The sequence below is a fragment of the Anabrus simplex genome, chromosome 11, assembly GCF_040414725.1.
Source record: "Anabrus simplex isolate iqAnaSimp1 chromosome 11, ASM4041472v1, whole genome shotgun sequence".
Classification (NCBI taxonomy): domain Eukaryota; kingdom Metazoa; phylum Arthropoda; class Insecta; order Orthoptera; family Tettigoniidae; genus Anabrus; species Anabrus simplex.
Window position 1 is genome coordinate 59,333,201 of NC_090275.1, and position 25,596 is coordinate 59,358,796.

The window sequence follows — 25,596 nt, forward strand, 5'->3', positions numbered from 1 at the left end:
GAACAGATTTGATGTTTGTGCCCTTGTACCTCTGTTAGGAACATTCGAGAAATAATGGAAACACGAAGAAAGAGCCAGTCGGGCAGAAAAAGAGTGGCAGAGCGAGCAGTGAAGTCAAATTACTGCAAACATGCAGTGCAGTGCACCGTGCAGTGAGTCAGCTGTTATATCCGTCGTTGAAGGGTGCATTATTATATTTTTATCGACCATTTTAGAACATTCTAAACAAAACATTGGTTTAATGTCGTCATATTTCGAAATTTCGTCCCTATTAGTCGGAATATTGGACAATGTATCTGTGTCTAAACCCGAAATCAGGATGTGGACACCGGAGCTGTACAATTAATTTCGGCAACATGAAGGAAAACCCCAAAAATTGAAATAATATGGTACTCGCATTTCTCCCCCTCAACCTAGGTCACAGTCCTATTATTCCAAATCTGACTGCTATGATAATTCAAAGCTCAGAGTGTAAATCCAGTAAGCGACTATGAAAATTCACCCTTTGTTTGATCAGCATCCGACGGAACTTCTCCAATTCTCTTCGTATTCATGCCTTCCTATCTGCCTTCTCGCAGAATTCCAGTAGCAAGAAAGTAGCAGTAGCTAGAAAAAAGTACAGACAGATGTACGAAACCTTTAAAACGTTGGTGAAATGCTCTCTATAGCAACTCTCTACAGAGTTAGTTATCGGCTTTACGACTTCACCTTTCACATGATCACCACTAATATTTCTCTATTTTTTTTTCACTGTATTATAAAAACATATATAGTAAAAATGTTTGTAAACGAGTTTCTTAAAAAAATGTTGCCATGAACAGTTCTATAAAACCATACAACCGTAAGAGATGTACACCGAGTTTTAAGTTTTACAATCCTTCAGGAGTAACCCTCCCCCACCTCCTGCTGATTTTTAATAGCCTACGGCCAAGATCCTATTCGTTCTTATCCTAAACTTACACACCAAGCTTCATGAAAATACGGCTGGTTGAATCCTCAAACAAGAGCATCAAAATGTGTGGGGTTGTAAGGAAACGGTTAAAAACGAATGGCTGTGCTATTCTAAGGGGTAACTTACAAAGCACGATGAGCGAGATAGTCTGCCACATCTTTCCTTTTTTTTTAAAAAAAAAAAGCTAGTATGTATGTCTAACCCTTATCCCGTTTCTCTACGTAGTCGGGTATGAAGCGAGATAACTCTTCCTAGCGAGTTTTTTATGGCCGGATGCCCTTCCCGGCGTCAACCTCATCAGAGAAGTTCAGGAGATGAAATGAATGACGTGATATATCAATATGATAGTAGGAAGGGAGAGAGGGTGAAACATGATGCCGACACATAGCCTACTCCTGTCGAATCCCACCAAGGGGTCTGCTCAAGGTTGAATATCCCCGTCAGACGGACGAATCACCATCAATAGTGTCATATGCTCTCACTCCATATGTATTTATTTATTTAGCGTATGGCTTTACAGATACAACACGTACGTCCATGATTTTGGAAAACCAAGTATATCTTTACGGATAGGTTGTTTATTTATGTAACTAACTGCCTCTGGAAACGCACATGCAAAATCACTGCTGCCGCCAGTGTACTTTCTTTCTGGACACTCGGTGATAATATGCTGGATGGTCTGCTTAGAGGCATCACAGTCGCAGTTAAGGTTAGAAATTCTTTTCCATTTGTAGTGGAAATCGGCGCAATTATCATGGCCATATGAACATCTGGAACGAATCCAGGCTTTTGGCACGCAATTAGCCTGCCAGCTAACATTCTGATGGTGACATTTTTTCAACCAACGGGACTCGAACCGCTTGACCACGGTGTCAGACCATACAGACTTGAAGCCTTAACGATCATGGCCACCATGCGTGCCTTATAGGAAGCTAGTATCAGGTTAATATTCAAAAGTACAAACAGAAAGAAATGTATATAATTATAATGGTACACTCAACAGCACCGTGTTATACTTTCTATAGAGATATAGACGAGGAGGGGATATTAATTAATTTTATACTCTTCGACCTTAAAATTCAACGTCGGTTACCCAATACACTCCTTGACATAAATTCAGAAAAAAAGTAGATGAGATGTAGGTGAGATTAACAAGGTGCGGTTCTTTGCCTCTCCCTTGACGTTTTGAAGCCGTTTTTATTCACCGGAAGAAGTTCCACCGATCATGAAGCTTATACACAAAAGTGAACCGAAGTCCATTTCAGCTTTTACCTTAAATAGATAGATCCATGGGGGAATATGCAGCAACGCCGTACAATTCTCAGTTGAATATGAAGAGATAATAGTTTTCTACTTTTGTTTTCATCAGTTAAAAAGCACCACAAATTTTAATTTGTTCCATAGATACACGTGGTTCTACAGAAACTTCCTCTTTCGAATGTGATATCCATTAACACACGCATACAAGTAATATATATGACCGAACTTCAGCCGTAGCAATTTTTCTGCTGATAAAAAAGCAAACATCAAAACCAAAGAAAACCAGGAAAGTAATGACAACGCAGGAAGAAACTACGCATTCGCAGCCCGTGAGTCGTGTGTCGTAATCATGGTGGTGGTGGTGATTATTGTTTTAAGAGGAAGTACAACTAGGCAACCATCCTCTATAGAACACTAATCAGGGGGAAAAATGGAAGGGATCCGACACTTCGAAAAATGAAGATATCGGTCAAAGAAAGACAAGGGCCACGAAGGGCGTGAAAATGAAAGACTCCCTAGCCCTCGCAAACCTAATAGCGTCGGGGTCGGAAAAGAACAAGAGTTGACCAAGAGAGGTCGGATAGGATACATGAAAGTGAGGAGCCTGGCACAAGTAAGTATAAGCAATGCTAGGACTCAGCTGAAGGCCCCGTGGTCGCCAACCCACGCTCCAAAGTTCAGAGCCCCTGTGGCCCCTTTTAGTCGCCTCTTACGACAGGCAGAGGATACCGTGGGTGTTATTCTACTGCCCCCACCCACAGGGGGTCGTAATCATGGGGCTCTAGCACAGGCTGGTTACTTTTTATAGTTACTTCTGCCATCGCTGTCTGCTATACTTATGAGCTGACACGAACATGGAAGCTTTAGTTCTTCCGCTCTTTTCTGCACTCCGGGAACAGTCAAACAGTACTGCAATATTTACAAGTTACACTTCACCTACACCAATCTTTTTTTTTTTTTTTTTTTGCTACGCGCTTTACGTCGCACCGACACAGATAGTTCTTATGGCGACGATGGGAGATGAAAGGCCTAGGAGTAGGAAGGAAGCGGCCGTGGCCTTAATTAAGGTACAACCCCAGCATTTGCCTGGTTTGAAAATAGGAAACCACGGAAAACCACCTTCAGGGCTGCCGACAGTGGGATTCGAACCCACGATCTCTCGGATGCAAGCTTAGAGCCGCGCGCCTCTACGCGCACGGCCAACTCGCCCGGTACACCAATCCTAACCCTAAGGGGTAACGCGCTTGCCTTTTAACCGCAGGTCCGAGTTCGATTTCCAGCCAGGTCAGGAACTTTTACTGGATCTGAGGGCTGGGTGGTGGTAGTGGTGCAAACTGGTTTAAAAGGAAATACAACTGGTCAACTATCCTCTCTTAACACTAAAAGAGATAAAAATTGAAGACGTCCAGTATTTCGAAGAATGAAGATATCGGGGAAAGAAGGGGAAGGGCCATGAAAGGTGTAAAAATGAAAGACACGCTCCACTCCGCTCCGTCGCTGCCAACACACGCTCGTAAGTTGAAAGCCTCCAGGGTCCCTTTTGGTCGCCTCATACGACAAGATCTAAGAGCTAGTTCGAAATCCATTCAGCCAATGTGAGAACAACTAAGGAGCTACGTGATTATGAGATAGCGGCCTAGGTCCAGAAAGCCAGAGAGAATTCGTTGCGCTGATTACGCGTCACCTCCGAATCTATCTGCCTCTATGGATCAGTGGTAGAGTGTCGGCCTCTGGATCCCAAGATAGCGGGTTCAAACCCGGCAGACGTAGTCGGATTTTTGAAGGGCGGAAAAAAGTCCAATCGACACTCCATGTCGTACGATGCCAGCACGTAAAAGATCTCTGGTGACACATTTAGTGTTTACCCGACAAAATTAATTAAATCTCAGCCATAGGCGCCGAAGAGATTTTCGGTTTACTCGGTCTGCCATCTAGCAGGCCTAGAGTAACACGGAACGTCGAAACTGACGAGCAGACAGCCAGATAGCGTCAAATTGAAATGTCTGCACACGGTAGTTGACGCCATACGCTTATTATTATTATTATTATTATTATTATTATTATTATTATTATTATTATTATTATTATTATTATTATTATTATTATTATTATTACTTCCTAACCCGGAGATCTTCGAGCTGAGCTGTGGTTGCTCAGCAGACACATCAGGGCTGTAGCACCACGTAGTTTAGTTTTCATACGCAAGGTATTTCGACGTCATCATCAGCTAAGTACTCCTAAGCGCCGAGCTCGTTTTCATCAATTAATTATAACACTGCCGCTGATTTAACGGGAAAATGGTTATTATAATTCAATTTAGGATATGGTAATTGATCATTCACCCAAGCTCAAATCTTGTCCGGTGCAACCGAAACAGTTCCCTTTTAAGCTCCACAAGTTATGGCACCCGGCCATAAAAACAAGTCATAAATTCATCTCATCTCCAACCCCAGATCAAGAAACAGGATTAAAGGGTTAAAAAAGTTCCAAACATCAACGACAAAATCTTCCTTTTTCCTCATGTAGCAACAAGAATTCGTAAAATTCATATCGAATTGGAAGCTGAAGCAAGTCCTCATCCGTCCTTGAAGACGGGTTACTATAATGTTGAAATTTAGCTAACTTGTAAAGTAAACCAACATTTCTAACGAAGTTTTGCAAAATATACTCCACCCGTATGCAGGTGTTAGAAACGGTTTTGACGTAAAACGTACCCAAAGTCAAAGATGAATAAACTTAATTTACTAAGATGCTGCATGCACTTGGTTCATTATGAATGAATCCTTCGCGTAATAATGAGTTTATGAAGGATATGATTATTATTCAACCGGTTTTTACGATATCAGCACATATCTGTAAACAACCTATAGAAACACGACCAGAATTACATTCAATATTCAGCAAACTTTTTTTGGTGAATACATTGTTCTCAGTACCCGCACGTTGCTGCGACTATGGAGCCAAACTCTGCATTTTGCGAGACGTTCATTTCAATTAGTTCCTCGACCGAGGTTGGCGCTAGCAAGGGCACCCGGCCATAAAAACAAGTCATATAAATTCATCTCGTCCCCAACCCCAGATCAAGAAACGGGATTAAAGGGTAAAAAAAAAAAAAAAAAAGTTCCAAACATAAACGACAAAATCTTCTTTTTTCCTCATGTAGCAACAAGAATTCGTAAAATTCATATCGAATCGGAAGCTGAAAGCAAGTTCCTATCCGTCCTTGAAGACGGGTTACTATAATGTTGAGTTTCTTGATGAGTAAAACAACCGGAGATCACATTACTTCCCGCTTCATTCCTTCATACGTTAGTTCCCACTGCTTGCAAAAGTGCGGTCCAACTTAGACTCAGATAAAAGAACATTTCGTCATGAAATTTGCATCCATCGATATAATGTACACTTAATTGGATGTTTTGTATAACACGTGTACTGTGGGAGTGTGTTACCCTTAACTCATAATTCTTTAAACTAAAGCCGAGTTCCTATGGCTTCACACCGGTCAATTCTGCTAAGAACTCTGGCAATCGGACAATTTCCTCCTACCTAGAATAGTATTACAAGACGTTAAGAGTGTCGGAATGTTGACCTGTGGGTTATCACGCCACATTTAGCCAATAAATATGCAAATATTAAGTCACGAGTTTAATAATAATAATGCCCTTAGTTCTAAGGTCCGCTTACTATTAAAAATGTCCTCGGAGACGCTAACGTGCGAGAAAATTTGTCCTCCGCAGAGGTACTTTTTAACGTACTAGTAAATCTACCGAATTTAGGCTGGCATATTCCAGCAACTTTGGGCTCTACCCGTACCGGCTCAGGATTTTATTTTACAACCTTTTGCGCTACTAAGCAACCTCGTAAGAAGCTGACCAGTCCAACAGAAATTCCCATGTTGTACAAACACTGCAAATACTAACTGATTCTATAGCATGTTAGTAAATTACTTCTCCGTGAGACAGGACATAGTCACATATTTCTTCATGTTCACAACCTATGTAGAGAATGCATTCTTTATATTTAAAGAACTGTGAAACGTTTCTTTCTCTTTCTCCGTTTGATGAGTCACCGCTAGAACCCGCATTTTTATGTATAATATCGAAGCACCAAATATGTACATAAAAATGTAGTGAATATGAGTGAAATATGCAATACACATAAAATATGTAATAATATGAATGCCCTAAATTTACAAAATTGTTCGTGCGTTCCTTTTATTATGACTTATGGTTAAGATATGAGACAATAAAATTGTTTTAAATACCTCCATATTTTATGACAAATTCATCGTTGTTGCTTTATATAATTTATAGAGTCTACTGTTTTCCTAATTTTAACAGTATTAAATAATCAAATTAAATGCATAATCGAAATACTTCAAATATTAAAAAATAATGTTATGCTCTGTACATCGCGGATTATATTACACAATGTATTGTTGTAGCTAATTTCCTGCTGCCCACTTTTTTAAATCGTGATGCGCAGTGTGTCACCAAGTACTTCTCCATGTTTTCCATTGTGATGTTTTGGCGCTGATCTCATAAAATTCTTCTGTAGGCTGAGAAGGGCCATTCAACATCGCAGGAAGTCACCAGAGCAGATTTTCAAACATAAAACTAGCTGGATGAAACATTTTTGGGGGCTCTTCTTGTTCGCCAAGAATGACCTTGCAAACAGATAGAGAACATCAATAACCTGGATTTCGTTTCAAGACTGGATAGAGATTGTCAGAAACTCTTATCAATGAAAGGCACCTAGCCATACCAGATTCTGAGAAAGGATTAGTGCTGTTGTATGAAGTTGAGGCACTCGGACCTCCTGTATTTCACAGACAAACGGTAAGAAATCCCAATTTTAAAGGAATGTTAAAGCCAATCTCAGCAACTGAAACATTATTTTATTATAGTCTGAAAATCAAACGAGCTGACAATTTTAATGTGTTTAAGAAATTACCTAGATATGCACAAAAATGTTGTATTCTTCACATATGTAAAAATATGCATTACTCCTAAGAATACGTAAACATAAGTACAATGAAACCACAATTCGCCGACTTTTTTATTTTCAGTTGTCTACAAGTAATTACATAAGAATTCTGGCCCTTGTCATCACTCCTTGATTTCCTACCTCGCAAAACATACCCTATCGGAGTCGAGTATTCGTTACATTCATTCTCTGTGCTTCCACTCTGTCGCTAATGTTCTGGTAAGGCGCGGAAACAAAACACAAGCAATCAGCGTTGTCAAGATAACAGAATGGGGGCTTCTCAAGACTGGATGACAGAGCAAATCATATCACTGTTGGGCGATCTATGGTTTTGTCAGAGATTTTTTACATGCCGACATCCGAACTGACTTTTTCGCCCTTTAAAATCACCTCAGCCGGGTTTGAAACCATGATTTTGCGATCCGGAGGCTGACACATTATCGCTGATCCACTGAGGGAGCTAGTTTTAAATTAAATAAAATTAAACAAACCATCCGCTTTGCCATTTATCACTGAAGAAAAGTACCGATAAAAGCCCAAGAGGGCGTGAAAAGAAAGACTCTTTCGGCCCTGCAAATCAAATATAGATCAGAAGAGGACAAACAATAACCAAGAGAACTCCAACGGGAAACCTGTCACAAGTAAGAGGAAGCAATGCCAGATTAAACTAGATGACCCAATTCATCATCGAATTTACGATCAAAGTTCTAGGGTTTCTGACCTAACCGTTCTGGAAGAAATGACAATTCTAGATAAATACATCAAACAACGACCAAGGTAAACAATCAAACAATTTTTTCCCCATGGCGCAACAGCCCCGAAAGGCCAGGGCCTAGGACCGCTATCTTGCCATCAGATGGCTCCTCAATTGTAATCACGTAGGCGAAGTGGACATCGAACCAGCCCTCAGATCCAGGTAAAAGTTCCTGATGGTGATGGTGGTGATTATTATTTTAAGAGGAATCTCGTCGGGAATCGAACCCGGGGCCTCCGGGTAAGAGACAGGCATGCTAACCGTACACCGCGGGGCCGGTAACGATCAAATCATATCAGCTGATAAGTTTCTGTCCCGTTACAGGTAAATGAAGTGGTATTTGTGCCAGACAAACTGTATACCGTAGCGCTAAAGAGCATTTTAGTACTGTATTTAAACACAACACCTCACTCTCATGAACACTTAACACAGGAAAGGTGAGCAACCATCAACTTCTCATACAAGGGCAGTGCATCAGAGTTAGAGGCCAAAATAATTAGGTTCACACCACTGTATGTCAATTTCATTTTTTTTTCTTAAAGATCTGTTCATAATTGAACCGTCAATTCGTGAAACCAAATTAGACAAATTTCGTGATTTCCTTTTTCTCGTAGAATTTTATACACGAGCCTATGATCGATAATCCGATCTTGAAATGGAACAAGTTATAATTCCCTGTAGGGTTAAAAAAAAAAAAAATTAAAATGTGTGTACTCGTCCCGAGGTGATGCAGCTCTTTTCAAGCAACTCCCACTGGAGGCGAGCTGCACGTGCATTTTAACCACATATCAGCCCTCCTGTCAATCTTAACTTTCTGGTAGTTCCGGGAATCGAACCCAGCCCTCCGAGGAAAGCAGCTAATAGTGCTACGGAGATAGACTTCTGTAAATACAAACTATTCACTATAGGTACCGTTCATCTAAGCGAAGAAATGCGAAGCAATCAAGTCAACATTTGAGGGATAATAATAGGCCTACCCACTTCTGGCTGAATGGTCAGCGTACTGGCCTTCGGTTCAGAGGGTCCCGGGTTCGATTCCCGGCCGGGTCGGGGATTTTAACCTTCATTGGTTAATTCCACAGGCCCGAGGGCTGGGTGTATGTGCTGTCCCAAACATCCCTGCAACTCACGCACCACACATAACGCTATCCTCCACCATAATAACACCCAGTTACCTACACATGGCAGATAGCGCCCACCCACATTGGACGGTCTGCCTCACAAGGGCTGCAGTCGGCTAGAAATAGCCACACGAAATTATTATTGCACTTACCAAAGTGGTAACTTTAATAAAAGAACTGAAGATGTCAAAAAAGTGGTTAAATATGTACCATCTAAAACAAAATCAGTTTACAATGAGGTACTCTCTTGACCAGTAATACAATAAATTAGTTCCCATACAAGATTCCTAACCGGATGAGTGGCCGCGCAGTTTGGGGCACGTAGCTGTCAGCTTGCAATCTTAGGTTTTTTTCTTCTGTCGCTCTTCCGTCGAAATGTTCGGTTTAGCAGGATGTCTCAGGATTCTCCCTCAAATCCACAACGTTCTTCCTGTACAAGGTCCTACATTGAATTTCTTTGAGGTATTTGCTTCCTTTAGATCTTCGTGCAGTTATTATTATTATTATTATTATTATTATTATTATTATTAATTTGATACATTTAAAACTAGATCTGTTAACAACTGCCGACGCCTCCGATGACTCTGCTTTCAGAATGAGCGCATTGTTTAAATGGAACTGTAAACACGTTCCGAGACACGGCAACTTGGCACTCTTGGGTTCGAAATTGTTATGCGGTGGAAATGACCCTTCCTTGCATGTTACTGGCGTTACAATTAGAAGAATTTTCCATCATTTTTGTCCGCACTGTATCTAAAGTTTGCGGGGCGTTATTGTCCTGAATAAAGTTATGGCGATTGACAGAGGACATTTCCGAGCCATGATTTTGTATGAGTTTAAATGACTCGGGTACTCACTGTCCCGCCTTGGCTCCATGTGACTTCCTCCTTTTCTTCACTCTGAAGAACATCCTTTGAGGTCAGCGATTCTCCAATAACTGTCGCCATCCACATAGAGGAATTCGCTGCAGTACCGGAAAGCAGCTTGCGTGGGTGCTTCAAGAAATAGTTCCGAAGGAAGGAGCGTTTTTACACTCACGACCTAGGAGAGTACCTTGAAAATTTGTTGACGAAAAAAACCTGTTGTAACTTGTAGTCGTTCAGTATCTGAAAACTTTAATGGCCTTCTTAGATTGTAGCTCTGATACAATATAGCTGGCTAAATTATTGTTACTTGGATAATAAAAGAACATGACTTTTTAAAGTGCCGCCTAATCGAAGGATTTTGATTCTGATCACAGTGTTGGAAGGTGTCTGTCAGACTCGTGAATACAATTAGAAAGCTGTCTAATATGAGATGTCGAGAATCCGATTCTGAATTCTCAGCAATACACCTAAGGTGTCGCTTGGCTAAAATTTGTCTCCTTGATTTTTTAAAAAAAGTCTATTTTATCGGCTGTTCCAGTTTAAAAAGCAAAATTATATTCATAATTCAGTACTCCGTCCTCATATAAGAAAAGCTCTTCTGTTTGAATCATCATCAAATCATCATCATCATCAAATCATCATCACATAGCGATCGCCATCCCTTCCTATCTGCATACATCTTCTATTCTAGGACATCTTCACATTTGAGACCTCTCTCCTCTACACCTGATTTCACCGTATCTATCCAGCGTTTCCTTGACCTTCTTCTTGGTCGTTTTCCTTTTTTTTTTTCTTTCTTTTTTTTTTCCTTGAACAGTATTGTCGAAGTATTTTCTGATAGGTCTCTCGCTCTTCATTCTCATACTGTGCCCATACCACTGAAGTTACGCTTCTTTACACCCGTAATAGGGACATCAATGATAGCTACCTTCCTGTTTACTTCACTCCTAATTTCGTCCTTTCGAGTAAACTGATTCATAGTTCTAATGAATCTCATTTCGGTTACCTGAATTCTGCTGTAGTCACTATTTAGTAGAGAACGCGTCTCTAAACCATGTGAGAATCGGTACGAAGTAGGTGTGGTACAGGGTTGTTCTTATTTATTTATTTATTTATTTATTTATTTGTATTTTGCACTCCCAGAGTACACTTCTGACTTGATTGTAAATCTTTGATGCTTTCCGTGTCCTGCTGAGTATTTCCTGTTTGACAGTGTTGTCTTTTGAGATTGTGCTTCCGAGGAACTGAAAGTGAGAAAGTGATTCTAATTCCACTCCTTCCAAAAAGAGGTTTGAGTTTGTTCCTTTCCTGTTGATCGTCATTTCTACAGCCTTTGTTTTACTTACACACCATCTTTAATTGGAAATAACCTGTTGGTGGTTGTTAAATCTTATCTTCATCCCAAATTTACTGAACATATTGTTCCATCCCAAATTTACTGAACATATTGTTCCACTCCTGTAGGCCTACTTCAGCTTCTGTTGCAATTCAGTGGCGCTAGAGTGCTGATGGACTTTGGCCTTTAAAACAACCGCTGTTCCGCCTGAAGGCATTCAGATTAAGAAGTGACGCATGGTCAGCTTGACAACAAATAATAATATATGGCCTCCAGAAGTTGTTGCTACCACGTGCAGACGTCTTGATTTGACGCCATTTAGGCTGCCTGCATGTCGGTTTCGACGTTCCGGTTTGCTCTACCAGATTGTCACTATTGAGTGACTGAGGGCATTTTTTAATAATCTTGCGCGGTAAAAACTCGCGTGTCACCGGAGATCTTTAACATGCCTACATCTACTGCATGGAGTGCCGAATTGACTTTTTTCTCCTGCTCTTCACTGCTGTACCTTTGCCGGGTTTGAACCCGCAATATTCGGATCTCAAGCAATATCACTTATCCACAGAGGAGAGAGCACAGCGGTAACGTAAATAGCAGAACAAATCACATGCAGTCTGAACACCGCCGACTCTGCAGCCAGTCTGTTGTATTACGACATAACATCGTGTATACAATGCTCTGGCGTATCCGCGTCCTTTAACTCGATTACGTGATTGAGGTCAACATAGTTCAGACGCGGGCTGCCGGCTTGTTTAGTGACTAAGCGTGGTTTGTATGTTGCAATATTTTTCTCTTATCTTCGGCTTATGTTATCTCATTCTGCCTCATGTTCGATGGACCAGCAACCTATCTATGTAGCCGATTGTGTTAATTCTCGGCTGAAGATACGATATAATTATTCTATACGGAATTAAAAGTAGCCGTTCCAATGGAATCTCCATTCTGAGTTGTGGATAGAGGAATGAAAGAGTTAACAAGAATGGACGCGGTGGCTTATGCAAACATCCCAAATTTGAGTCGTCAGTTGGCGAAACCAGATAGTCATTTTTGTGCATTTTTCGGGAGTGAGAAGAAACTGATCAACTTCCATTTGTATTATTACCACTAAAGTTTTAGTTAAAAGATAACCTTATTTCACGTTTATGAAAGCAGAAATAATTACGCCATTTCGTTAAATTTTGTGTTTAAATAATATTTCCAACTTATCTGGTTTCAACAATCACATTATAAAATAATTCATCTTCTGTTGTTTCGTTTTATTTTTACATTAAACATAGAAAACTGAATAGTACTGCCATATCACAAGTCATAATAAACTATTTTATGACGACGTCAATTAAGTGTGAATATGGTAGTGGTATATATATATATATATATATATATATATATATATATTGGAATTTGCTTTACGTTGCACCGACACACATAGCGACGATAGGAAAGAGTTAGGAGCGGAAAGGAAACGACCGTGGCCTTAATTAAAGTACAGCCCAAGCCAGCATTTGCCTGGTGTGAAAATAGGAAACTACAGAAAACCATCCTCAAGGTTGCCGACAGTGGGATTCGAACCCACCATCTCCCAATTACAAGCTGACAGCGGAGGGGAGGGGGGGGAGTCCCCTTCTATTATCTGTTGTGGCCCTTACAAACATTCTCACCGCTCCACTCGGGAACATCCAACGTCTCAAACTGAATGACTATAGCTTCGACGTTCTCTGGTTTAGGACAGACAAAAAAGTCACCTTATTGCACTCGGCAAGATTTTAGTGTCGTCATCACTATAATGTTAATAGCCTACGTTTATTCTGCCAGCGTAATTTCTGTATGAGTGTATTCAGAACAGTGTTGTTTAAAAAGTAATGTTTACACCTTAGATTTTTTTATTTATTATTATTTACATTTGGCTTTACTTCGCACACCTCAGAACAATGGCACACACTGCTATTAAACAAAATCTACCATGACAGAAATAAAGGCCTTGACGTTTTCGAGGATGGTGTGATTATTAGACCTGCTAAATTTCCCTATATAAATCCCTGTGATAATTAGCTGTGGGAAATGTTGCAAGGATACGAGTACGGCAACAACCCACACACAACAGAATTACAGAACACTCAGCAATTTATAAAGAACATCTCACAAGTTGAGATTCGCTGAGTGAATACAAACCTCTAGAAGGTGCCTAACGTGTTTGAGAGATAAGGGATGCCACTTAGAGGTACTCCTTTAATAATGGCAGGATAGTTTTTGGGTGCACTTTACCGCTCGGCGGACGAGTGTCAATGTGGCAACTTACCGTAGTTTGAGTGGTGCTGCTGCACAATTATAAAATAAAAGACGCAGTAATTGAGGGAAGATTAGAGTCAGCCATTTACACAGACTGTATGAACTGCACTGGTGGTCAGTTTCAGGGGTGTCTGAGTTGCACCGATGGCTATAGCCTTAAGCACCATATTGGTCTACCTTCAATTACAATTTAAGCGGTTGAAAGCAAAGTGGTGTGACAAAGTCAAACTTATGTGAAAATGAGCTTTAAAATTCTATGAATGTTTGTTACATGTTGTGTAGTAACTATCATACGCAGTGGTTATTAATGGAGCTATACATATAATATCGATGAATTAATAGCTATATGTTGCGTTCAGGAATGTTTTTACCAATTATCTTCCTAGCACTTACACCCTTCTGTCTTCAAGGATGTCACATCCCTCCGATTCTCAATAATTTCAGGTGTAGAACGAAGTACGACAATATATGTTTTGTCTAATATTCATGTATTGCATTAATCAAAGTAACATCAAACAAGTATTAGCACAAGGCAAAACAAAATTACATTGTTATATGTACATATTTCCATGAAATGTCAAACACATAGACACGTAACTTACTTTAATTATCCATCTGATGGACTGGACAAGGCAAATTGAGTACACAATGTTATAAACAGGTCTTTCCACCCAAACTCATAGCATAAATACACACAGGTAGTCTCATTTTGTTTTATTCCAGAAAATGTCTACTCTGATTCCCACACAGCATCTTCAGAAGGCAGCAGATTCTGTGTTTGGCCCTCCACTTGCTGTCGATCTGTCCGATTTGGAAGCAAATGTTTTTAATTTTTGGTTAATATTTGTATAGAATGAACGGTGAAATGGGGGCACGAATGGAAGTAACAGCTGTATATTCTGATATTTCTCTGTTGTTATGGCAGGTGGTGGAATACACAGTACATTCACTTGTACCGCTGAGCTTGGGGGTCCTAGTTTTGTTCGTCGTAAGTAATTGCTGATTGAGGGTAGTTTTACAAAACAGTGTGTAGGAACTTTATTTTTCAAAATGAAGCCAATGAAGTGTGCAACTACCTTTGACAATGTCTCTAATCACTTCATTCATAGCCTCTAGAGACAGGAAGTCATATTTTGCCTTTCGTATTACTTGGAATGATCACATGAGTTTACAAACAGTTTGGAACCAAAGATATGTATGTGCACTCGTATCTCTTTACCTCCAGATGGAAAATATGTCTTGTTAAGCAGTTCTGCAAAGAGTCACCAGGAAACACCTTTGAAATGTATATCCCTTTGCCACCAGATTGATTCTTCCACTACAACGTGGTACACGTATCTCCAAATATTTGGTTGTCACATCCTTACGTTTCTAACCGCCTCAAAATTACTTTTAATAATATATGAGGCGTCTAGTATCAAAACCGGCCAAGTCACAAAGTTTACGAAAATGAGTTAAGGTTATAAATTTGAAGTAGAAGTATAGCACTATCAGGTAAAACAAGAATATGTTTTAAAATCGTCCATGTCTTCATGTTATAGAGCACTGAATTCTCGGTCTTGCAACAGAATCGGCCAAGTCATGCAGCCAGTGAATTCAAAACCGGCCAAGTCAAGGAACGAGCGACAATCTTTATGATGCAGCATTATTGTCTGGAATCTTGTATTGTTACATTAAGCAACAAGGTGATAATATCAGTAGGCAAAATCGTTCCTTGTAATGTATATTCTCTGAAGTCATAATATTTTGTTTTTGTTCGTTTGCAACACTGATTTACGTATTGGCGGGCTTCTTACCGTCATTGGCGCCAAAGCAGTCCTATTTCCGGTGTGCTCGTATTTTGTCATTATTGTGTGCTGTAACGTGGATATTGTTCCAAGTGGAGAACTGAAAGATTTACTTTCATACCTTGCGAAATTGTACAAAATTGCAACAAAAACGGCCAAGTCAAAATTTAAATTAACAAAAAAGTTGGGTTAATTATGAGTTAGATTTCTCAAAACAGCGGAACTTAAATATTAAATCATTAAGGATATAACTGTGAAAAAAAATCTTTCCTGACCATCATTGCTTTGTCTCTACAGGTTTTTCGTCCATATTGAAAAATATGCCCTGAGTGACTTGGCCGGTTTTGATACTAGACGCCTCATATGTATTTTAAATAATAATAATAATAATAATAATAATGTTATTTGTTTTACGTCCCACTAATTACTCTTTTACGGTTTTCGGAGACGCCGAGGTGCCGGAATTTAGTCCCGCAGGAGTTCTTTTACGTGCCAGTAAATCTACCGACACGAGGCTGACGTATTTGAGCACCTTCCAATACCACCGGACTGAGCCAGGATCGAACCTGCCAAGTTGGGGTTAGAAAGCCAGCGCCTTAACCGTCTGAGCCACTCAGCCCGGCATGTATTTTAAAAGCTAAGTAATAAAAACAAAGACGGCCTTTTTCAATACCCCATTTACAGCTTCCGAAGCACACTTCCATACTGTTCTCCACGCGACTTGGCTAGTGAGAAAACCTACTTGTCTAACACGCCGGGGAGGCACAGCCTCTCGTAAGGGGAGATCCCCGCGGAGCCGGGGCGATGTTCTGTGCAAGACCGAAATATATACAGAGGCGGACAGAAGTATTCAAATGTAGGGATGTGCAGCTATAATTCTGGAAATGATCGAAACAGAATGCGGAATTATGTATTATGTCGTGACATCACCTATGCATTATCATGTTTTACAAACACAGACACAGTATACAAACGATGAGAATACGTGTGTGTTCTGTAACAGGTGATTTCCTTCAACAACGTTCCGTAACCTGATGACACAAGTATTCAAACGCGCTCTATGAGCGAGCAGTATAACCCATTAAACGATGGCAATGTTGATATTCGTACCTTCAGAACACTTCAGTCGTATCACCAACCATACAGTACACAAGCAACATCGAATACGAGTGGTCATAGTCGAAATGGGGCGAAAAGGAAAGGAGACAACTCTAGAGGAGAGAAGTCATCTTGCGACTGCATGAACAAAAGAAGACATGTCAAGAAATTGGAGAAGCTATACGCAGAAATCCGTCCACTGTGTGGTGTGTCATCCAACGTTATAAAACGACGAACACCGTTGTTAATCAGCCTAGGAAAAGTGCTCCGCCAAAAGATTGGTGCTTAAAATGGTGAAGCGAAATCCCAGACTAACAGCAACAGAAATTGAGCACATCTGGAGGAACATGTTGGGAAGGTAGTTCATGAAAGAACAGTTCGTAGGGTTATGATCAGTACCGGGTGCCAATCCAGAACACCAAGACGTAAACCGTATGTCAGTAAAGTAAACCAGAGAAAGCGTTTGGAATTTGCTAATGAATATGTATCGCAGGATAATGCATTCTGGGATCGTGTGTTATGGTCGGATGAAAAAAAAAAAGTTCAATATATACCGAAGTAATAGCCGATTAAAGGTGTGGAGTCAGAAAAATACTGAGTGGGACCCTCAACATATGGAAGCTACGGTCAAGCATGGGGCCGGCAGCGTGATGGTATGGGGATGTATGGCGTCAAGTGGTGTGGGTGAGCTAGCTTTCATTGAGGGCAACATGTACAAGTATGATTATAAGAACATACTTCAAGAACATCTGAAGAAAAGCGCTCAAAATCTAAAACATGGAAATAATTTTTATTTCCAACAAGATAACGATCCGAAGCACACCTCCGAAGTTGTTAGATTATGGATCATCTACAACACACCCCATACTCTCAAAACACCACCTCATTCACCCGACTTCAACCCGATCGAGAACATTTGGCAGGTATTGGAAGATCAGGAAATATCACATCACCAGCAAGACGACACTGAAGGAAATATTTCTGCAGGAATGGAACAAAATTGCTGCGGACATAACTAGCAAGTACGTACATTCAATGCCAAGACGTTTGGCAGCTGTGATTCAATGTAAAGGCATGACAACCAAGTACTAGAGTACTGTGTTTCCTGTATTTGAATACTTATGTCCCAATGTTAGAACCTTTTTCAGCACGAAAATGTATTTGTGTAACTTATGTGCATAAATGTGACATTAACATGAAGGTACGATGTATTACAAACCGTAGAAGAGGAGTGTTTATTTCTACTGTGTATGTTTTGGTCATTAAATGTACTCTTGTAGTAGCATAATGTTGTATTTGAATACTTCTCTCCGCCTCTGTAAATATTGTATGCGGCCGAGACGATGACATCAGGAAGGCATGGGGCAGAACAACTGGAGATAGTAGAGAGAAAAATCCTGAGGAAGATATTGGGACCAAAACGAAGAGGTGAACGTTGGGAACGAAGATCAAGGGACGAACTGTACCAAAACATGAGGACGATATCTGAAGAGATACAACTCAAAAGAGCAAGATTTGCTGGATATGTGATAGGTATGGACATGGAGAGAATGACTAGAAGAGTATGGGAGACAAGGTGTAGAACGAGAGGAAAGGTGGGAACTACGTGGGTTGAACTCCGGAAGGACTGAACTGAAAAGGGGATCAAGGTGGAAGGAATAGAGAACTGAAGAAATAAATATACACCAACTAGTACGTCGGAGCTCAACGACAGAGAAAGGTACAGGAATAGGATAGAAAAGCATCAATGGATGTGACAAAAGAAGAGGATACTGAAAATATCAGCTGAAGAACGGGAGAGAAGTCGAAAGAGAGAGACACACACAGAGGGGATAAAGAGGTTCTGGACAGAGAAGAAGAAAACTCAAACCATGACAAAACTGCCTGTGGTCCTACAAAGGCCGTAACGAAATAATAAAAAGACGATATTTTGAAATAAAAAGTCCTTTCCACATAACTTGATATTTCTACATTATCTTATTATCTTCGCAATGTTGATTCAATAATTTTTCGGACTGATGGATAGTCGACCTTTCCAAATTCCTCCAACCATCGACGGAACTCCGTATCAGCCAATAAAGACCCTGTATTACAACACTGTTCTATATGCGTATGTTTTCCGTTGCTCCCGTTACGTCATCTCCTATACCCCGACTTCATTTGACTTAGCATCGAGAGAAACGCTGGCTTGGCCTTCCAAAACTTATAGTGGATTTCTTATGAAATTACCCCCGTATTAATGTAGACAGTCTATGAATGGGTTCGATACTGCAACCTTGGGCACAGGAGACGATGGCCTAGCCAACTATGCTACACAACAGAGAGAGATGATACACGATGAGCGGCACTGTACAAAATTACTTCCGTAAAAAAGAGCAATTGCTGCGTCGTTCGTCCTTGTCTCATTTCCGGTCTCCAGCAGCGCAGCTCGCTTTCTCTGCCATGAGCACGGGGACATGCACAATTACACCTCCAGCTGACCGGCTATTACAATCCAGCCCACGCCACTAACAGCACAACTTGGCTCCGTGTCACATTCTTCAAACTGACCACGAGTTTCGACATATTTGTTTTTTCCTACGCAGTGAAAACTAGCAGAAAATAAGAGGCTTCAAAAGGAGGAAACAAAATAATCTCCAGAGTATATGGACTTCTGCCGCTTTCCTCACAATCCAGTATACTAACGGGTGCGAATAGTGTCGTATACCTATACAAATAAACTGATCCCGAATATTATTCTTAAAGCCCTGTTTATACAGAATATTAGTAATGAAAGTTCGTAACTTTTTGCCACCAAAACTTATTACGGTATGCAGCAAAACAAACAACATTGAAATTATTGCTCATCTGCTATCCAGTTTCCCTAGCAAAGAAACATGTATTTATTGTATATAATAGTTTGACATTGTGAATTCAGTGCTGTGTTGCTTTCTGCAGTTATGGTCCTCACAACAGAGGTGGTGTTCTTTTTACAAGTTGTTTTACGTCGCACTGACACAGACAGGTCTTATGGCGACAATGGGACAGAAAAGGGCTAGGAGTTTGTTTTTTTTCTTTACGTCGCACCGACACATATGTCTCATGGCGACGATGGGATGGGAAAGGCATAGGAATGGGAAGGAAGCGGCCGTGGCCTTAATAAAGGTACAGCCCCAGTATTTGCCTGGTGTGAAAATGGAAAACCACGGAAAACCATCTTCAGGGCTAGCGACAGTGGAGTTCGAACCCACTATCTCCCGAATACTGGATACTGGCCGCACTTAAGCGACTGGAGCTATTGAGCTCGGTTAGAGAAGGTGTTTATCGCGGAATATTATTTCCAGTCAAACGGAGTGAGGCATCAAAATGGGCCGATTTTGCTTAACATTAATAAAAAGTACGAGGAAAGATTTAATAAGAAGGCACTAAATAACAGAACAATGTTAGCTGGCGTTGAGAAGTTCCGTCATACAGGATTGGTGTTTATGTAAACGAAAGGGGACAATAGGGCGTTCAAGAACCGTCACCACAAACGAAAATCTTGGATGACTTCTGCAACAGGTGTCACGTGTCCGGTAATAGAATATTCGGCCCTTATCTCGTCGAGGATGCTGCACGGAATCCTAAAACAGCGGATCAGATAGTCTACAGAGACCACATAATCACCCTATTCCTGCGAGATTTACGCCGTTTTTGTCAAAAATTAGCATTTTCAACAACAGCGGATGCAGCAAGATTGAGCTACAGCCCACATCTCGGGTGAGTCACTTATCCATCTGCCGGAGGTCCCTTAACTTTTTTCCACTCCACCACTGCTCTCGAGATCTCATAGCACGAAATGCCTAGTGGTCAGCAGATGTAGCAAGACCCAAACCAAGAGATTCGCAGTAACTCGAGGCATCTGTGGAGATGGGAGTGTTGGCGGACCTCTAGTGTGCAAACCGCATGCTGAATGTCTAGAAATCATGTTAACAAATTGGGTGGTTCCTCCCCTCATTCCCCTCTCTAGCGCATCTTCAGGGTCGAGCCAGGGAGCGTGCGGACAGGCGGGGAAGCAAGTACCATTACGCTAAAAAGTGTCCTTAACAAATAATGCGCGAAACTATTAATACCTCTTCCTACAGCAGTTTCTGAGCATAAATTTCTTCATTAAATGTTACTGTTGTACCAGTAAATCTTTTCGTGTACATTTAAACAACAGGGGTTAAGCTTTCGTAGGAAAAACTTCCGATACAGACTTCCCTAGCCTATTGATTTTTTTTTACACCACAGCAAACGTTATTATTTTAAAGAAACTTGAGAAACTTTAAAGCTTTTTATTCTGTCGAAAACACTAATTATATTGTACATATATGCCCAAGATTTAAAGTGGATTTGATAGAATCTGAGGGATGTTTTTGTAGAACGTAACATGTCATTCTTTGTTTACTAGGGTGTATTTTTTACAGGTATTTCCTAGCGTTGTGTGTTATAATTAATGTTTTTGACAGACAGAAAACTTCAAAGTAACAATTAAGTCGACACTGGAAAATATGGCTTCTTTGTTAAGAAACTGGACTGCACGCAGATGCAGTGCATTAACTATGGCGAGATAGACAGCTGACTTCAGAACTAAGCGATCAATGACTTGCAATATGCATAAGTGTCACTTTTAACGGCCATAAAAAGTTGTACGACGATAACAACTTTACCTGCTTCAAACAGAAACTTAAAAGTCAGCATTAAAAATGCCAAACCCCAGCAATATTTTTCGAAGTACCACTATCATTCAAATACACTCATTTATACCTAGAGAACGACAATTGTACAATGGACTTTATTTACATTGGACGTAATACATCAATATCTCCGGCTTATCGTAATTACTGTATATCTGGGGTCACCCTGAGTAGCCACCTTTACCCATTTTGAATTTCGGCCATGGAATTCAGGTCGAAACCCTTACTAGCTTAATATTTACTGTTTAAGGTTTTAAGGCAGGATATCTTTCTCAACCACGGTGTAAAGTTTTCAAATGAGAATTTTAATCCACAGTTCCAAACCCATTTGTCACCCAAACAAGCATGCTCACTATAAGGTACGCAGAGCAACCAAACTTAATTTGGTTCTTGCCGTTTTATTGTCTTCCCGAACCATATGTTGATTGGTCCTAGGGAAAAAATCTCATCTGAAGTCGCCAGGATTCTAAATCTCAGACAATGAAGTTGGGAGATGGGTGACACATTTCGATCACCGTACCGACGCTTTTCTTCCTCCTCACAATCTTAAATTCATTACAAAACCAGAAAATAATGCGGATAAATTCAATAACTGGTATACCATCATCGGTGGTAAAGGTTTGAGTAAAGAAGAAGGAAACAGATGACGCTTAACACCTGAATAAGCCTACTGCATTGTTCTACAAACCCCTGAATCTCGAATAACATTTCGCATTAGCTGACAGCTTCTCAACTTCCATCAAACAAAACATTTTCATTTAAAAGCGTAAGGCATTGATTAACGATTTTATTAAGGGACTTACCTTATACAGAGTATGCTACTCCTACAGAATCCGGCATTTCTTTAATAATTATAGTAATAATGTTGCCATTGATGCTTTCACGGCCCGACTGTCCACGAGAAAGGCTTCTTAAATGAGTTTTGAATTTAGACGTTTTAATAGAAGTGGAAATGGTACGTTCATTCATCACCAGATGGTCCCCGGACGCGGTATAGCGCTAGCGTTCGAAGCGGAAGCTGACGAAACCATCAGAATCAGTCCAAGAAGGTCACATAACATGTGTACGTAACATATGACATTGACAGGTGTATGACTTTGACACCGAGTTTCTTCTGATGACGCAGAGCACAGTTCTCTGCAAAATGTAAAGAATTTCACCTTCTTTTCTTGACACGGCATAAGCCCAAAAGCCTATATCATGTCTATAGTAAAAATGTTGAAATGAAATTTTAAACGGGCGCCCTTTATTTTGTGTGAAATGTGATGACATCGTATATGCACCCTCAGCCAAACGACAGAACAAAATAACATCGAGACTAACGGAGAGGCGCATCAGGCTGGCAAGACAAGGTACAGCCACGTTCATTTTCATTTACCACACAATATATTTATTCTTGTCCAAATTGCGTTGCAATATTTTTTTTTTTTTTTGCTAGGGGCTTTACGTCGCACCGACACAGATAGGTCTTATGGCGACGATGGGATAGGAAAGGCCTAGGAGTTGGAAGGAAGCGGCCGTGGCCTTAATTAAGGTACAGCCCCAACATTTGCCTGGTGTGAAAATGGGAAACCACGGAAAACCATCTTCAGGGCTGCCGATAGTGGGATTCGAACCTACTATCTCCCGGATGCAAGCTCACAGCCGCGCGCCTCTACGCGCACGGCCAACTCGCCCGGTGCAATATTTTCAACAGTGTAACAACTTATAGAAATGTCGGTTTCGATAGCGACTAGGACGCACTGTACATATAACGATAACTGTATTACAGTAGTCCCTACAATTAAAAGTCATCTCCGTACAGGCTATGAAGGCCCTTGGAGGGGAGAAAGGTAAAGGCTTCCACCACCCGTACTCTCGGCACTTGTTGGGGGTAGTGGTTAGCTCTATGTCCGACCACCTTTGCCCCCAGAAATGAACCTGGTACTAATTTTTGGTATAGGCTGAGTGAACATCAGGGCCATGCGCACCTCGGGAAGTGGAAATCATCTTTTCTAAAGTTTAGGACTTCCTGGCGGAGAATCGAACCCACGTCCTTCCAGGTGAACCGAGCATTAAAACTAGAAATGGTTCTTCATATTCCTTTAAACAGTAAGAGGAAAGACTATTAAAGGCATTTGCTCGATCCTCGATGTTAATCCGAGCGAGAATTTGCTTGATAATACCCAGTTTTCTCCTAACTATTCGTTAACATTTCCGTCCTAATTCAGTATTCTTAAACTCCCCCCTCGTCAAGTTTTCGCAAGCAGTCAAGCTCTGAATTGAGCATAAATTGATTTGTTGAACCTCCATACTCAGTATATCTGAAGGCCGTAACGGTTTCTATAGACTTGAGCGAAAATCCATTATTGGCTGGTAGATAGGAAACAATTTCAAGTGTAACACATTCAATATCCCAAGTACATAATTTAAAACAAATAAATACATTGCCAACTACCATGACAAACACATACAGTAGAGTCCTAAGGCTTCAAAATACAATCAATCATGGACTCACCGAAACGATGAAGAAATCCTGATGTATGATGGAAACTATCCCAAAATTGGTGTATTTGAATATCCGATCCATGATCCACATGAGATTCGGTAGGACGTTCTTCTTGGTGTTGAACGTTGCCATCAGTAACGGTACATCTGCAGTCGACTGATGATTAGCAATGACTAGTGTTCTGTCTTCTAGACAGGTCCGGATGTCATCACCCATTTCAACGACTAAAGGAGAAGAGAAGAGTATTATTGTTGAGAGGTAAGAGCACAGAGTCCACAGTCTACAATACAAGAAACTAGTACCTAGATAGACCACACTAAGTATGTATATAAATTTGATCACATGATCTCTTTTGGTTCACAAGGGCTTCGAGGATACTGAAAACTATTAGCATAAACAGTGGTGGATAATTCGGCTTCAAAAAGAAAAAAAATCTTGAGTCAATCGTCGGGTCAACAAGATCCTGGATTTCTAATGGGCAGAAAATTTATTTATTTATTTAGCGTATGGCCCATACAATCAAGTTGAGTTCAGAAATAAATTATATACATATTTACATAACAAGAAAACAATGAACAAGAAAAGGCTCCCTACAACTGAATGTCAAGATCATTGATCCACTGATATCTGGTGACACATTCAGTTTTTAATCGACAAAATGAATTAAAACTCAGTGATAAGTCATCCAGAAGAACTTCGGTTTCGACATTATTTCTCCATCTTCTTACAATCTGCTTTATGTCGCACCGACAACAGATAGGTCTTATAGCGACGATCGGATAGGAGACGGGTAGGAGTGGGAAGGAAGCGACCATGTAATACAGACCTACGGCGTGACGCACATTGCAGCGCCATTTACAGGCAACGCAAACCTACGGTGTTCATCACACACGTGTACTAACCACAGGGATTCGCGCTATCCCGTGGTTTTCCTCATATAGTGTGTACTAATCATAGGCAAGCCAGAACCATGGGTTCCCCCATCCCACGGTGTCGCTCAGATAGTGCTACTAATCACAGGTACTGTAAAAGCCGTCGCGCTCTTTTGCTACTAATCACAAACCTATTCGGTACCTAACATAGTGGTACTACGCGCAAATAAAAGCTACCCATGGTGTTCCCCGCGTGGTGGTACTAATCACAAGTAGTTTCATGGTTCTAATAGTCATCCCTTGGCCGCCCCTTTTAGTCGCCTCGTACGTCAGGCAGGGGATACCGTGGATGTATTCTTCGTCTGCGTTTCCCACCCACAGGGGGGCTGACAAAATTTAGGGGAGGAAAATGGAACACTGAAATTGTCACACAGACAACCGAAATAGTGTTAAATCAAAATGCCTCCACACGGCAGCTCTGACCGAACGACTATATTATTTAGAACACGGTTTCGATCGAGATGAGATACTGTAGAGTGCGTGCAGCTTCTTCCGCAGGTAGGCGTCATCTGCGGGCACACAGATCGCGAGTCAAATCTGACAAGATGAAGTCGAACCTTTGAAGGGCGGAAGAAACAACATTAAGAATATCTCTGTGAAGACACGTTCGTTATTCCCGACAAAATTAATTAAAACTCAGCAATAGGTCGTCCGATAGCGTCCCGGCGTCCCTGCCAATTGGTAGAGTAAAATGGAACGTCAAAAGTGACCTGCGAGCAGCCTAAATGGAGTCAAATCAACATGCCTGCACACAATATCGGAAGTCATGCTATTATTATTATTATTATTATTATTATACTTCCCTACACAAAAACCGATCGCTTGAGAATTTCTACATTCTCGAGCACAAGCTTGACTAAAAGAGAAGGAGTGCATGATGATATTCGTTGACTTGTTAATACACGAGGGTTGATCAACACCTTGCTACGAAACTAATAAGCGAATTAATAAGATAAAACTCGCTACAAATGGCCCTAAAAGCTGTCTGCCATTCTGCTAACACGATTGGATAAATGTATATTTGCTATTTGTT

At 40.7% G+C, this 25,596-nt stretch overlaps 1 protein-coding gene across 1 annotated transcript in view; it reads right to left on the minus strand.

The window, feature by feature from the left end:
• The window catches only part of LOC136883460 (acyl-CoA:lysophosphatidylglycerol acyltransferase 1), a 279,435-nt gene that overhangs the window by 167,308 nt on the left and 86,531 nt on the right, over positions 1-25,596 (minus strand). Inside the window, exon 4 of the mRNA XM_067155772.2 lies at positions 23,641-23,855. Within this exon, the coding sequence (XP_067011873.1) occupies positions 23,641-23,855 (215 nt within the window). The remainder of the gene's footprint in view (positions 1-23,640; positions 23,856-25,596) is intronic.